This window comes from Xenopus tropicalis, chromosome 9 (assembly GCF_000004195.4).
Source record: "Xenopus tropicalis strain Nigerian chromosome 9, UCB_Xtro_10.0, whole genome shotgun sequence".
NCBI lineage: Eukaryota > Metazoa > Chordata > Amphibia > Anura > Pipidae > Xenopus > Xenopus tropicalis.
In genome coordinates, this window is record NC_030685.2 from 47,684,187 (window position 1) to 47,698,458 (window position 14,272).

At 38.9% G+C, this 14,272-nt stretch overlaps 1 protein-coding gene across 2 annotated transcripts in view; it reads left to right on the top strand.

The window, feature by feature from the left end:
* LOC100145002 (uncharacterized loc100145002) overlaps positions 1-14,272 on the top strand; it is a 49,939-nt gene that overhangs the window by 22,748 nt on the left and 12,919 nt on the right. For both annotated transcript variants that reach the window (NM_001126564.1, XM_018097040.2), the window contains 1 exon segment: positions 2,221-2,336. In NM_001126564.1, the coding sequence (NP_001120036.1) occupies positions 2,221-2,336 (116 nt within the window).

Here is a 14,272-nt window from a genome sequence, read left to right on the forward strand (position 1 = left end):
GAATAATTAATTAATTTTTTTCCACAACTACTAGCCAGAGTTTTGCAGAATGTTCATACGTAGATATATCCTAGATGAGGACCATTTTTGCAGCATTTACAGGGTCCTGGTCTCACTGTATGATCTTATTGTTGGCCCCTGTGCCAGAAATCGCATGAATCCAATTTGGGACAACCATGTGGGTGGCTTAATCGGGCTTAGATCCACTTGTTTAGTGAACTCTCCAAGCAAGAGGGTCTCGCAGTGTGTGGCCAGCTTTACTGTATTCAGCTGTGCATTCATAGGATGGACATAATAGACTAAACAACATGCAGTTAACAATGTTATTTTGAATTATATGCAGTCCTACATTATTTATAACTGATTCAAAGAGCACTTAAAGGGGAACTATCCTGAAATTAAAAAGTTGGTGATGTGTTGGGGTAACAAGCAAGCCTTGAGACAGCTTTAGAAGTTAAGTTTAGTGTAGCTTTGCTGTTTGGCACTCTGCTTTTATGCAAAACCGCTAATTTTAGGAAAGTATTGCAGATTGGTATTTTGGGGTAGTAAGATGTGGTTAGCCTTTTTGGATTTGGGCAAATGTGTACTTTTCAAAAATATGGTTTTTAGGGTGCTCCTGCCGTAAAACACATAAACCCCCCATGGACTGAATCACCCATTAGAAGAAGGTTCCAGTGCCTGCAGCTGTTGGGAGGATGCATTGCATTCAGCATAGAGGGAAGGTGGGACATTGGTACTGGTTTTGTGACATCACAGCAAGGTGTTGCCACTCCCACTAAGCAATCACTTGAACTGGCTCTCAGGGAAAGGCTCTTAACAGTCTGTAATATTATTCCTTTTATTTGAAAAAGTAAGCATTTTTAGTAAACAAATACATTTGAGAATAATATTATTTTGACCATATATGTCAATTTAGACAATTTAATTTTCACAATAGAAAATATTTTTTTTGTGAAACCCCCAGCTTAGTTAATGGTCAAAGGTGTCTGCTCTCCTGATTTAAATGATGACTTTATAGTCTTTTAGAAAGCTGGCCAGCATTACACTTACATGCTCAGTACTCTGAGCGAATGTAACCATCTTTAATAGGCAAATCAAGATGCGCACACAAAGACTGACACACATATGCGCACGCCTGGTTTAGCAGCTGGTTCACACACCTGGTTCAAGTGCTAAACCCAGGATTTAAGCCTTGTTTAAACTTGCTTTTTAATGGTAATCTAAAGAAATATGCTCATATAAAAAAAAAATATATATATGTGGCATATGGCTAGCACAAAATATGCATTTTCACCACTGACATTTTCAAAGGCAACACAAGGCCTTTTAATGCATTTTAAATTTTTATACTTTCTGAATAATAAAAAAGTAACTATGTCCTTTTACCCCTAACTACCTGCAAAACATTTTGTATTTACAACATTTCTTAATTTGCAATAAAGCTTTTCACTTTACAGTATATTATTTCACTGATCCCTAAGTATAAAAAATAAAACATAATATATGAGAACAGTATAGGATTTATGGATAAAAGGTAGTTCTGTAATTTGGATCTCCATAGCTTTAGTCGATTAAAATATAATTCAAACATTAATTAAGCCCAATAGGATCTTTTCCTCCAATAAGGATTAATTATACTGTTTTATTATTACATATAAAAAGGAAATCATTTTTAAAAATATGAATTATTTGATTAAAATGTTTGTGGGAGATAGCCCCTAATTTGGAGCTTTCTGGATAATAGGTTTCCTAGTAATGGATCACATTTTTGTACCACTGTTGATACCCAATGTGCATTGGATTATCCTGCAATAAGGATACTCTAATACTTTCTTATCCATAAGTTTCCGGGGACCTGTAGGGAAATTAAATATTTTTTCTTCAAGTCCTCTCAGATTGCACCTCAGTTTTTTGGGGAGGTAGACACCTGGCTTTTTTATTTTTACAAATAGGAGGAGGCTTGTTTTTACAGAATTTCTTATTTTGGAGGAAATGTATGCTGCCTGACAAGGCCCTTTATAGATATATACAGTTTATATTAAAAATATGTTTTCTATTTGCCAGACACCTAGCCCATTGCAAAGTATATATTGCAAACATATTTAGTATAACAAATGTTATATTGAACATGTTATATTATAGCAAATGTGCAAAATACTTGTAATGGAAAAAACTGTGAATCTAGTGTATGTTTAAATTAAATTTCAATGTGTCTTTCAGGGATACATTGTTTTTTGAGGATTTCCATCTTAATGAAGTTGTAACAAAATTTGAAATGATTACCAATACCAGTGGTAATGCAAACTTGGTACTAACATACCCTTGTAAAGATGAAGGTAAGACTTTTAATTTTCTTTTTTTTTCTTTTCTGGGTTGCTTATGGCATCTCTAAAATAGTTTGACTGCTTGTATATGAAAGTTAGAGCTTGACCTTTTATTAGTTAGAAGTACTGTAGGTTTCTGTAAAAACCAAAGTTATTTATATGAACATTACTGGTTTTACACACTGTCCTTTTCCTCAAAGGGTAAGTAGTAGTTCTACTTTTACAAAATACTTTTCTATGTAGTATACATACAAATGTAAACACTTTTTCATTGGTTAAAACGTTTCATTATGATGTGCATCCTCAGACATGGTAAGGGCACAGTCCCAGATGGCCTAAAGCCCCGACCTTCTTACTTGTGAGCCACAGTCAACTGTAAAAAGACTTGGAGAGCAACACAAGCATCATAAAAGTTCATGGAGGTGCCAAATTAGGGCTAAGATTAGCTATTAGGTAGCCTCTATGCACACTATCCGCTTACAGGGGTCTTTATTTGGTAGTAAATCTTGTTTTTATTTAACCAAAACTTGCCACTAAGTCAGGAATTCTAAAATAAGTGCCTGCTTTCGGGACACTGAGAGCAATATCCTACGGGTTGGTGAGCAGCGTTGCTCACGACCTACTGGTTGGGGATCACTGGCCTAAATGGACCTTTGGAAAGCAGCTAAAAATGGTAGTGCAGTCCTGATTCATTACTGTGCACACCCTATAATAATAAAAGTTGTGGCTGCATTCAGAAGCAACCAATCACATATATTCTCATCTAAAATAGTAGTTATTATACACCTGACATCAGTTAAATTGGCTCTGATTAAACTAAGATAAAGTTTGGCTGTTCCAGTACAATTCAGTCATTGTCCAACCACAGAACTACATAGTAACATAGTAAGTTAGGTTGAAAAAAAGACATGTGTCCATCAAGTTCAACCATAATGCCTATATATAACCTGCTAGTTGATCCAGAGGAAGGCAAAAAAACCACAAAAAAACCCCATCTGAAGCCTCTCTAATTTGCTGCAGAGAGGAAAAAATTCCTTACTGACTTCAAGATGGCAACTGGGCCTGTCCCTGGATCAACTTGTACTAAGAGCTGACTCCCATAACCCTGTATTCCCTCACTTGCTAGAAAGTAATCCAACCCCATCTTGAAGCTATATAATGTATCAGCCAGTATGACTGGTTCAGGGAGGGAATTCCACAACTTCACAGCTCTCACAGTAAAAAATCCTTTCCGAATATTTAAACGGAACCTACCTTCTTCTAAACGGAGTGTAAACAAACCCAACTTGGCCAGTCTTTCTTCATAACTGAGACTTTATATACCCTTAACCAGCTTAATTGCTCTTCTCTCGGCCCTCTTTAATTCAGTAATGAACCATTTGAGCACTGGAGACCAAAACTGAACAGCATAGTCTAGATGGGGTCTTACCAGCGCTCTGTAAAGGGGAAGAATAACACCCTCCTCCCTGTGAAACTATGACCCTTTTAATACAGCTCAAAACCTTGTTTGCCCTTGCAGCTGCTGCCTGGCATTGCTTTCTACAGCCATGTTTATTATCTACAAGGACTCCAAGGTCCTTATTCATTATGGATTTGCCTAGTGCAGTCCCATTATGGTTATAAATGGCTTGCATATTTTTACCTCCCAGGTGCAGGACCTTACATTTATCCACATTAAATCTCATCTGCCACTTAGCTGCCCAGATTGCCAGTTTGTCAAGATCTTGCTTCAAGGATGCCACATCTTGAATAGAATTGATGGGTCTGCAGAGTTTTGTGTCATCTGCAAACACTGATACATTACTTATAATACCCTCCCCTAAGTCATTTATATACAAGTTAAACAAAAGTGGACCCAGTGCAGAACTCTGAGGGACCCCACTGTGAACCTTACTCCAAGTAGAGAATGCACCATTAACAACCACCCTCTGTACCCGATCCTGTAACCAGTTTTCTATCCATGTGCCAAAAACTTTACTAAGACCAATAGACCTTTGTTTAGAAAGTAGTAGATTCTGGGGAACGGTATCAAATGCTAATCCAAATAGATCACATCTACTGCACCCCCACTGTCCAGCTTCTTCCTAACCTCATCATTACAAGCAATTAAATTGGTCTGACATGACCTTGTCCTTCATAAAGCCATACTGATTACTGCTCATAATGCGCATAATTCTCCAGTACATAATTTTGTATGTGATCCCTTAACAAGCCTTCAAATAACTTGGCCACCATGGATATTAAATTTACTGGCCTATAATTGCCAGACTGAGATCTTACTCTTTTTACATATAGGAATGACATTAGCATTCTTCCAATCCATAGGTACCATACCAGATGAAAGGGAGTCTGAGAATATCAGAAACAGAGGCCACTGTAAAACTGACCCTAGCTCTCTCAGTACCCGAGGGTGTATTCCATCTGGCCCAGGCACCTTGTTCACATTAATCTTGTGTAACCCTTTAAGCACCATATCATCAACAGTGCAGCTATTGGGTGGGTCTTGGCACTCTGGCTCCTCTGCTGTATACACAGAAGAAAAGAACTGGTTTAGCACATCTGGCTTTTCTGTATCTGCTGTAACCACAGTGTTACTATTAATCAATCGGGCCACACCCTCAACCTGCATGTTTTTACTATTAATATACTTAAAAAACTTTTTGGGGTTAGTTTTGGCCTCTGCCGCAATGCATCATCATTTTCTCGTCTTTGTCTTATACTACAAAAACCAAGGTCTTAACTTTCAAAACATGAAAGGGATCTCATCATTGAATGGTATCTATCAGGACAGGGGTATCACTAAACCTTTCATGAAGCGGGGTGTGTGGCGTCCTTTGCTGCAGATGCATATTCTGCAGCTCCGGTCCCTAAACTTACCGGGCATCATATACATCTGCCCTGCCCACTTGGAATGGAGAGGTATCCTACACCTTTTGACTGCCCTGCAGGGAGGTGGACCAGGGATGGTGCTGAGTTAAGGGCAGCCAGCGCAACCCAATGGACTTGAAGTCAGCGACACGGTATGTCAGAAGTGGTAGGCACGCTGCACTTATTTAGACACAGTTTGACGCCTGAGACTAATGGCACTTTACATTCCTCGCAGTTGGCTCCTGGCCTTCACGGATAGGTCAGGCAGGGGACCTGATACTCCTGGTATAATTCGCTGATGGGCCTAGAACTAAAGGCGCATCTCATCCCTCTCCTGCTGCCAAATGCCCAAGGAGTCAGTGGCACTTGGAATTAAGTGCTCACCTCCCTCCTGCTACCAGTGGCCCAGATTATTTTATCGCCAGCTTTATCCCTTCTCATTACTCCATTGGCGAGTTCACCTGCTAGGCAGGCTATAGTTGGAGACATTAGGGTTGATTCACTAAAGTGCGATAACGCATATTGCATGCTTTTTTGCGTTAAAATTGACGTGAAAAAAAACTTGTGACTTGCTAAAGTATTATCGCATGCGTTAAGCCGCATTTTGCGTGTGTTAATTAGTGCGCAACCGCATGCGTTAATTTTACCGCATTGTGTTAATTAGCGTGCAGAAATGCTTGATTCACAAACACTTATCGCATTACTCTATGCAAAAATTAACACCTATTTGGAGCAGGCGGTAATTATAGAAAATACAGTTCATGAGCTTTTGGCAACACAATATGGACTTTGCAGTGTGATTTATTCAAGTATGTGTTGGCCCTAGAGTGATGCATCCTCCAGTTTGCAGGGAAATGGTCATTTTCAAAAAAAGTAGTTTTACGAACGTAATGGTGTGTATGGCTAATATGGCGTGCATGTGCGTTAATTAGCGGGCGCGACAAGTAGCGACTTGAACAACGCAAACAGCATCGCGCCTAAATTTACGCAAATATACCTTTAGTGAATCGTGCGTTAAGACGCGAAAAATTAGACATGATAAAATTTTTAACGCATGCTATAAATAGTGCTCGAAATATCGACCTTTAGTGAATCAACCCTATTGTCTTATGACGCAGTGTTGAATAGGGGCTAAGCTAGTAGCCCTGAGTCTAGGACTAGAACTGTAGAGCAATAGATCTAAAGATCTTTGGGCAAACCCTCCAAGGGCAAACTCCACCATCACCAAACCAGCCATTAAAGGAGAACTAAAGCTTAACTAAAGATGTAGGCTAGAAATGTTTTAAATTATGTGTTGTGCTTCTGTACCAGCCCAAGCCAACCACAGCCCTTTAGCAGGGAAGATCTGTGCCCCAAAGATACTCCGAGTAGCTTCCTATCTTCTTTTTTTGCTTCACTGTACATGCTCTGTGCTGGTGTCAGTTACTGAGTTTAGAGACTGACTCACAATATACTGTGTATATATAAATGTCACAATATAAGGCTGATTAGTAATTAATACAGATTATTATTGTATGACAGCTCTGAAATCAGACTTTAATCATCAGAAGTGTCCAGTATGTCCTGTATGGTCACCCCCTGTTAAAGGACTGGATTATTACTACTATAGAGATGTTGAACCTTTTGACTGGTTTAATAAGTTTGTTATAATATGGCATGTCTTGCCAAATTCATTTTTAGGGTTTAGTTTTCCTTTAATGAAAGCTTTTAGAGACCTCTCAATTTTTAAGCCACCCCGGTCAAGTATTCGCAGATTTGGCTCCAGAAACACTGGCTTGATGATGATATTTCAAACCTGCTCTTAAAATCCTACAAGCCCACAAGATCTCACTACTGCTGGGGCTTTCCTTTAAAATGTATCTTTACACACAAAGGAAAACAGCCTTCTTGCTCTACTTTGGAGGAAACCATGGAAATCCTTCAAACATTTGGGTTAACAATACCACCTCAATCCAAGTACCTTCACCTTCAATTTGATCCCAATGGTATCTTGTTCCAAAACGTTTACATAAGATGTTCCCATCTCAATTACCTTTATGTTTTAGAGGGTACAATGGGACACATATGGTAGTATTGTCTGATAGTACAATACTTTTGGTCCAGAGTCTTTGGTGTGGTTGAAGCTCTTACTGACATCCACCTTTGAAAAGACCCTTGGCTTGCTTTACTGAACTCGCAGATTCACAATGCTTGTATACTAGGAAAGTTATTACTTTTATATTTACAGCTGCTAAACAGCTGATTGCCAAATTGTGGCGTACTCTTTTTCTTTCAGTTCCACAATGCAAAGCCTGCATCACATCAATTATGGTTAACAAGAAATTGACCTCAATACCCATGATAACAATACCTATGATAATGTTACCCATGATAACTTTCTCAAAACTTGGAAACCTTTGACCCCGCGAGCTGTGATCACTAGACTTGATTCTGCCTGCTTATGCCTAAAAGGTCATGAGGTTGGATAGGTAATCATACTTTGATCAATGCCATAGATAAGGTACTTTTAGCTAATATAAATCCTGGCCACTGTTCTTTCTTGTTCTTAAGAATAGGGGATAACTGCTGTGGTAAGGTAAGATATTTTACATTATGACATTTCTCCGTCCGGTTACAATTCATTATTCTACAAAAAATATCAGGCACAAGTTAAATAGTTTATTTGATAGCAATAATTTTTTTTTATTAAGGTAGTGTTACAGTAGGAAAATAATATTTGTACAAAATGTTCCCATTTATCTTGATACATTTGTTATCTGTATAAGTTCACTGCTACTTTTTTTAATGTTATTAAAAAACTCAATAAAAACATTTGAAAAAAAAAACCAAAAAACAAACAAACATTCCATGGAGCATAGTGAAGACAGTCACCAACAGGTGCAGAAAATCAAGCTCAACAGTGACTGTACCAAGATCAGGATGTCCCTCCAAGATTGATCAGAAGACAATGATAAAACTGGTTTAGGGAGGCCACCAAGGAGCTGCAGGATTTCTTGGCAAGTACAGGTTGTTCCTTACTAGTGTTATGTGACAACAGTCAGTCATAATCTTCATATAAAAACAGAGAGAAAGCAAAGGAGTGCACATGGAGTAATAACTTCTAACACCAGACTTCTAATTCAATTCCAAATAGCCAATAGGTTCATTAGGATTTCTTTTAATTAATACACCCAAAGTGTGTAAAATTTGGAGATCAATTAATTTTCCCTTAAGGGTGGTAACTCACAAGATGCCTCCAAACAATGCGTATATCAATTGTCTGCAGGACAGCTTCTTATGAAAACAATGTAAAAGCAGAGATAGTGTATTACCCTTTATTCCAATAAAATACAGGAAAAAGTGCCTACTTACAAGAGACTTTGTTATATACAACGTAATTTTACAAGAAAAGGTCTGGACTCTCCTGTATATCTGCTGAATATTAGTTTACAACTATGTCTTCAGTTAGCACTGATTCCCAACCACGCTGCTTCCGACGCATTTCACAGGTCCTCTGGACTGCTTCCTCAGGACTTTTGGTTTTCCTTGCCTCCAAGTCCCATAGTTCTCCGTGATCCAACAGTCCCATAGGTTTAACACACTATCACCAGTCATAGATGACCCAGCACTTCTGTTCTCCTACTAGTTCTTGGAAGCACCATCGGTCTCCTGGTTGTGCAATGTCAAAACAAAGCACTCTCCCCACCTGCACCACAATGTTTAAAACACAGTATTCGACACTTTCTAGTATTACAACAAAGTAAGGAAAGGGAGAGAACATTTAAGGAAATTAAGACAGTGAGAAACATTCTGGATTCATAAATTGAATACTCCATCTGGATTGAATATAGACTTAGATCTGGCAGCATCTGATTGATTTGGTGAATGCTTTGCAAATATGTATCAAAAGATAACTTAACATATAAAATTTAAAGTTTCAATTATTATTATGTTGTAATGCTAATAAATATTGAATACTGTGTTTTTAACATTGTGGTGCAGGTGGGGCGAGCGCTCTGTTTTGACCGGTAGACCGATTGTGCTTTGCTGGAACTAGTAGGAAAACAGAAGCTCTAGGTCATTTATGACTGGTGTCTGGTGATAGTGTGCTAGTCTTTGGGTCCATTCTATTTTGAATGCTCTGTTTTGACATGGCACAACTGGGAGACCAATCGTGCTTTGCGAGCACTAGTAGGAGAACAGAAGTGCTGGGCCATCTATTACTGGTGTCTGGCGATAGTGTGCTAAACCTATGGGACTGTTAGATCACGGAGAGAACTATGGTACTTTGAAACAATGTGAATAGTAGGCGGAAATAGTGACTCATGATTTTAAAAAGCGGAACTAGCAAGGGAAACCACGCCCCCCCTCCTGAGGAAGTGGTCCTGCGGACCCGTGAAACGCGTTGGGAATTAGTGCCATTAGTACAAGTGTCTCTTGTAAGTAAGCACTTTTTCCTGTATTTTAATGGAATAAAGGGTAATACACTATCTCCGCTTTTACAGTGTTTTTGTGAGTAAGAAGAAGCTGTCTTGCAGACCATTGATAGACGCATTATTTGGAGGCATCTTGTGAGTATTTGTGGTACATAGATGATCTACTTTGCATCTGGGGCGGAGATCAGGAACAGTTCGTGAACTTTGTACGAGATATCAATAATAATAATAATCAAAATTCAAGATTCACCAGCTTATAAAATAAGGAGCAAATTGAGTTCCTAGACATGGAATTAAGGGCAGTTGACAAGGAGATTCACACCATGATTTTCTGAAAGCCATGTAGTGGCAATACGCTCCTACATGCGTCTTCATGTCTTCCAAAGAGCCTGATAGAGGGGATACCTGTTGGCCAGTTTTTGAGGTTACGCAGAACTGCTCAACAGAAAAAAGCTTTCCGCTAGTGATATTGGTAGGAGATTTATGGAACGAGGTTATAAACATCAGGTGGTAGTGAAGGCCTACCAGAGAGCCCAGAGTGGGGAGAGAAAGGACCTATTGGCCTGGGGAAGAGAGAAAAGGCAAGGTCATAAATGGGCAGAAAAAATTCCCTTCTTCAACATCCTCAAAAGATACTTACCTATATTATATGCAGATAATGACTTCTTTAACATACTGAACCAGAGAATTAGTGCTATCCCTAGGCAAGCATATACACTTAAAGGAGAAGGAAAGGCTAGTAAAGAGTTAATCTCAAAATGCAGGCATACATTCAGTTGTCTTAATAGTGCCCTTAAGTCTCCCCATATTTCACCCTTTCAGAAGATCTGCAGCCAAACAGGAAAAGAAAACGCTGAGCTGGGTAAAGAGGATTCCCATAATGCATTGCTCCTGCACAGACTATGAAACCGGGACACTGTAGGCGGCACATGCTAAAGAATTCAAATCAACTGTTACAAATAAGATCTTTAAGATCAGGGAATACATTAAATGTAACACTTCTACAGTCATTTATTTAGTTGAAGTGTTAGAAGCAGTATGTAGGCTGTACTAATCATTAAAGGAAAGAATAATGGAACATTTAAAGGAGATGTCAAGACTAATTTTTATTTCAAGTGTAACGGATATGGCGCCTTACTCTCACCTCAACCGCATAAGTTCCGCTCCACAAATCTCCTCCTACAGCTTGCACCGCCACATTCTTTTTCCCTTCATTTCAGCCAGATGCTATTTTGCCGGGGCAACGTCATCGAGTGCTCATATGTGTTCCAAATGTGCATGTGCACAAAGCCCCCCCCCCGCCTAACCTCTTGAAACAGTTTTTTGTTTTTCAAACAAACTTTATGAAAACACACAAAATAGACACATGTGCGCATGCTCACATAAACCTTGCTCCGTTTCTGCACTATCCTGGAGATCTTCTCCTGTTCCTTCAAGCTCCAGTTCTACTGAAATCAGCTGTGCTCTGATTGGATCTTACTTCTTGTGGATTTTCCAATCAGAGCACAGCTTTCTTGACAGACAGTAAAATTGACCTATCAAGGCACAGATGCAGACAGGGCTTGGGAGATATTACAGACTGAAGGCAATGCAGAAATGAAGAGTGAAAAGAAGAATCTGCAGCTGTAACTTTCTGTAAGAACCAATGCTCAACTTTTGCTGCAGTTTTCATCCCACAGGTGCTATACATAGGCCCTATACACAGGTACTATACAGTTCTAAAGGCTGAATCACTAGCTGAAATTAAATATTTTTTTGTCACCTGACATCTATAATATCTCCTACCCTAACAGATGGATGGTAAGTTAACTCTTTCCCCCTGAAAAAACTCATTGTGCTTTTATATATTTGTTGTTGTTGTTGTTTTTTGCACTTTCTATTTTTTTTTTTTTACTTTTGTCATAGTTTTGTTCATTTCTAGTTACAGTGGAGCCAATGTATCACTGCCAGTGTTATAGTGCCAGGGCCTGAATATCTGCCATCAGTACCCACTGCATCTCACTGTATATAATGTGCTGGTTTTATAAATACAGACTGTATCTCACTGTATATAATGTGCCTGGGATGTCAGAACCCACTGCCTCTCTCTCTATAAAACTAACTTAACACATCTAAAGAGAAGTTCACTTTAAAGTTTAGTGTTCAGTTGCTGTACTGCTGTTTGCATAGGAGAGAAGGTATTGTCTGCTGCGCTGAGCCTGATCTCTGCCTTGGTCATGCAGGCACGGATATTCTGCATGTCTTGGCAGAGTAGGGAGATGTCTATCTCTATGTTTTTTTGGCAGTTTGCGATGGCTTCCAGTATAGTGCTTAGTTTGGTTTCCTAAGTAGGGAGGTGCTGTTTCCTGTTTGTCTGTGTCCGAGGTGGCGAGAGTTCCTGAGTTATCTCCTGCGCCGCCATCTTGGTCCGGCCGCCTGACTTTTTCAAGCTTGTCTCTCATATCTTGCTGGCGTTTAGGTGGTGCCATGTTGTAGATACGGTATTCTGTGACCCTTATAAGTTGTCTAGGTACGGTCAGAGTGATTCTGGCCTCAGGATGAGCAGTTCAGCGTTATTTTAGAGAGGAGCTCTGTGCTAGCACATCCTGCTACATCGCTAGCTAAGCCATACCACCCAAGATAATTACTTTTTAGTACTTCCACTGTGCATATGTTTATTACAAGAACCTGCCATTTTGCAGGGGATTATTTAAAAAGTTTTTAAGGATGTGATTGGTTGCTATCCCTTTAAATAGCTTGTGTTTTTTGTTTGTACTTATGATTAAGTGCCCCTGTGAGGCATGAAACATATAAGGCTATTTATGTATAATTATGTATAAAGAATAAACTTTGAAATGTTTTTAATACAAACTTAATATCCTTAACTTCATTTTGGTGGTGATTTGTAATAGTGCTAGCTGTTTTTCCAGTAAATTTCCAGGAAATTTGTTCTAAGTTGACTGCCAAAGCTGAAGGTCTGGGGCTTGAGCACCTGGACCCATCGTATTAAGGGGTAGCCTTCACCTGATGTTATCACAAAATTGTTATTTATATACCGTATATACTCGAGTATAAGCTGATCCGAATATAAGCCGAGGTACCTAATTTTACCTAAGAAAACTGGAGAAACGTATTGACTCGAGTATAAGCCTAGGGTGGGAAATGCAGCAGCTACTGCTAAGTTTCAATAATCAAAATAAATACCAATAAAATTACATTAAATGAGTGGGATATGTGTTTTGAAATATTTATTTAAACAGTAAACTAGCTCTAGTGGAGAAGAGGGTCAACAAAAACAATATGGTATCAATCAGCAACCAAGCTAAAACACAAAGACTTAAAATCCTTCAAAACTATATATAGTTTATATTGAATATAAAGTGCAATGTCTAGTGTAGAATGGGAAAGGTGAGGATGGTAGATGAAGATGAATTTGGGAGCAGGCCAGGGCACTGGTGGGTCTGGTTGCGGGTGGCCTAATTTGCACACAAAGGACAGAGGGTGCTAGTCTGGAGGGACCCATGGCACCCGACTTGAGTATAAGCCGAGGGTGACTTTTTCAGCACACTAGGCTTATACTCGAGTATATACATATATATATGACTGTGATTTTGACTTGTCTTGTCCTTTAAAATGTACATTTTGTACTAAACCATTTGAATAGGATAATGCCAGTATACTTACTAAAAGAGGTGTTTAATGATATTTTTTGCAATTCATGTGATGGTACGGAGTTTGTGTTGGAAAAAACAGAAAGTAAACCTGAAAAACATTTTTTTTAATTTTTTTTTTTTTACATTTGTAAACATTTTTACCTTTTATGATTCTAAACAGCCTCCAGAATTACCTACCTTTGTCCCAGCATTCTCTCTGACCTGGTTCCTCAGTCAGAAGGTATTCTTTTTCTTTGCTTCCATGTGGAGAGTGAAGCCCCACCCCCACTTCCTGTTCAGTTCTCTCTTCAACTCGACAAGGTTGTTGGATTGGAGAGCCTTCTGCGCATGCCTGGAGGCAGCAGGAGACAGTCTGTGCATTAGCCGTTTTTTTTTTTTATGAGAGACCTGAACAGAAAGTGGGGGCAGAGCTTCACTCTGCACACGGAAGCAAAGAAAAAGAATACCTTCTGACTGAGGAACCAGGTTGGAGAGAATGCTGGGACAAAGGTAGGTAATTCTGGAGGCTGTTTAGAGTAATTTTACTCATAGAAAAAAAAAAAAGGTTTACTTATTCTTTAAGGCAGTGCAAGCTTCTTTCCTGTTGTAGAATCCTATGATCTTGTTTAGTTAAATTGTTTGAAGTATTATGGACAAAGCATGACTTCTCATAAACCCCCCAAAATAAGGGGCAAACAAATATATGAAACTCAATGAGCATTAATCCACCATGTAGTCATGTGTAATTGTGAAGTTGGTGATATTTTGTGATGGTCTGCAAGATATACTTTAACCCTTTAACTGCCAGCCGTTTTGGTCTGCCAGCGATTTTTATCATTTCATGTAATGATTTGAGTGTTAACCTGATACCATTTATTGGCTAGCTTTTATATATAAAAATGCAAGTTTTCAAGAAAAAATTGCATCTGGCATGACATCATGAAGTGAAATCCAGCTTTCTAAAATGGGGTCAATGTTTCGATTAAATAGCAATGTAAGTGCTGAGAAGTTTTATTTATTGTTCCCTGCTTAT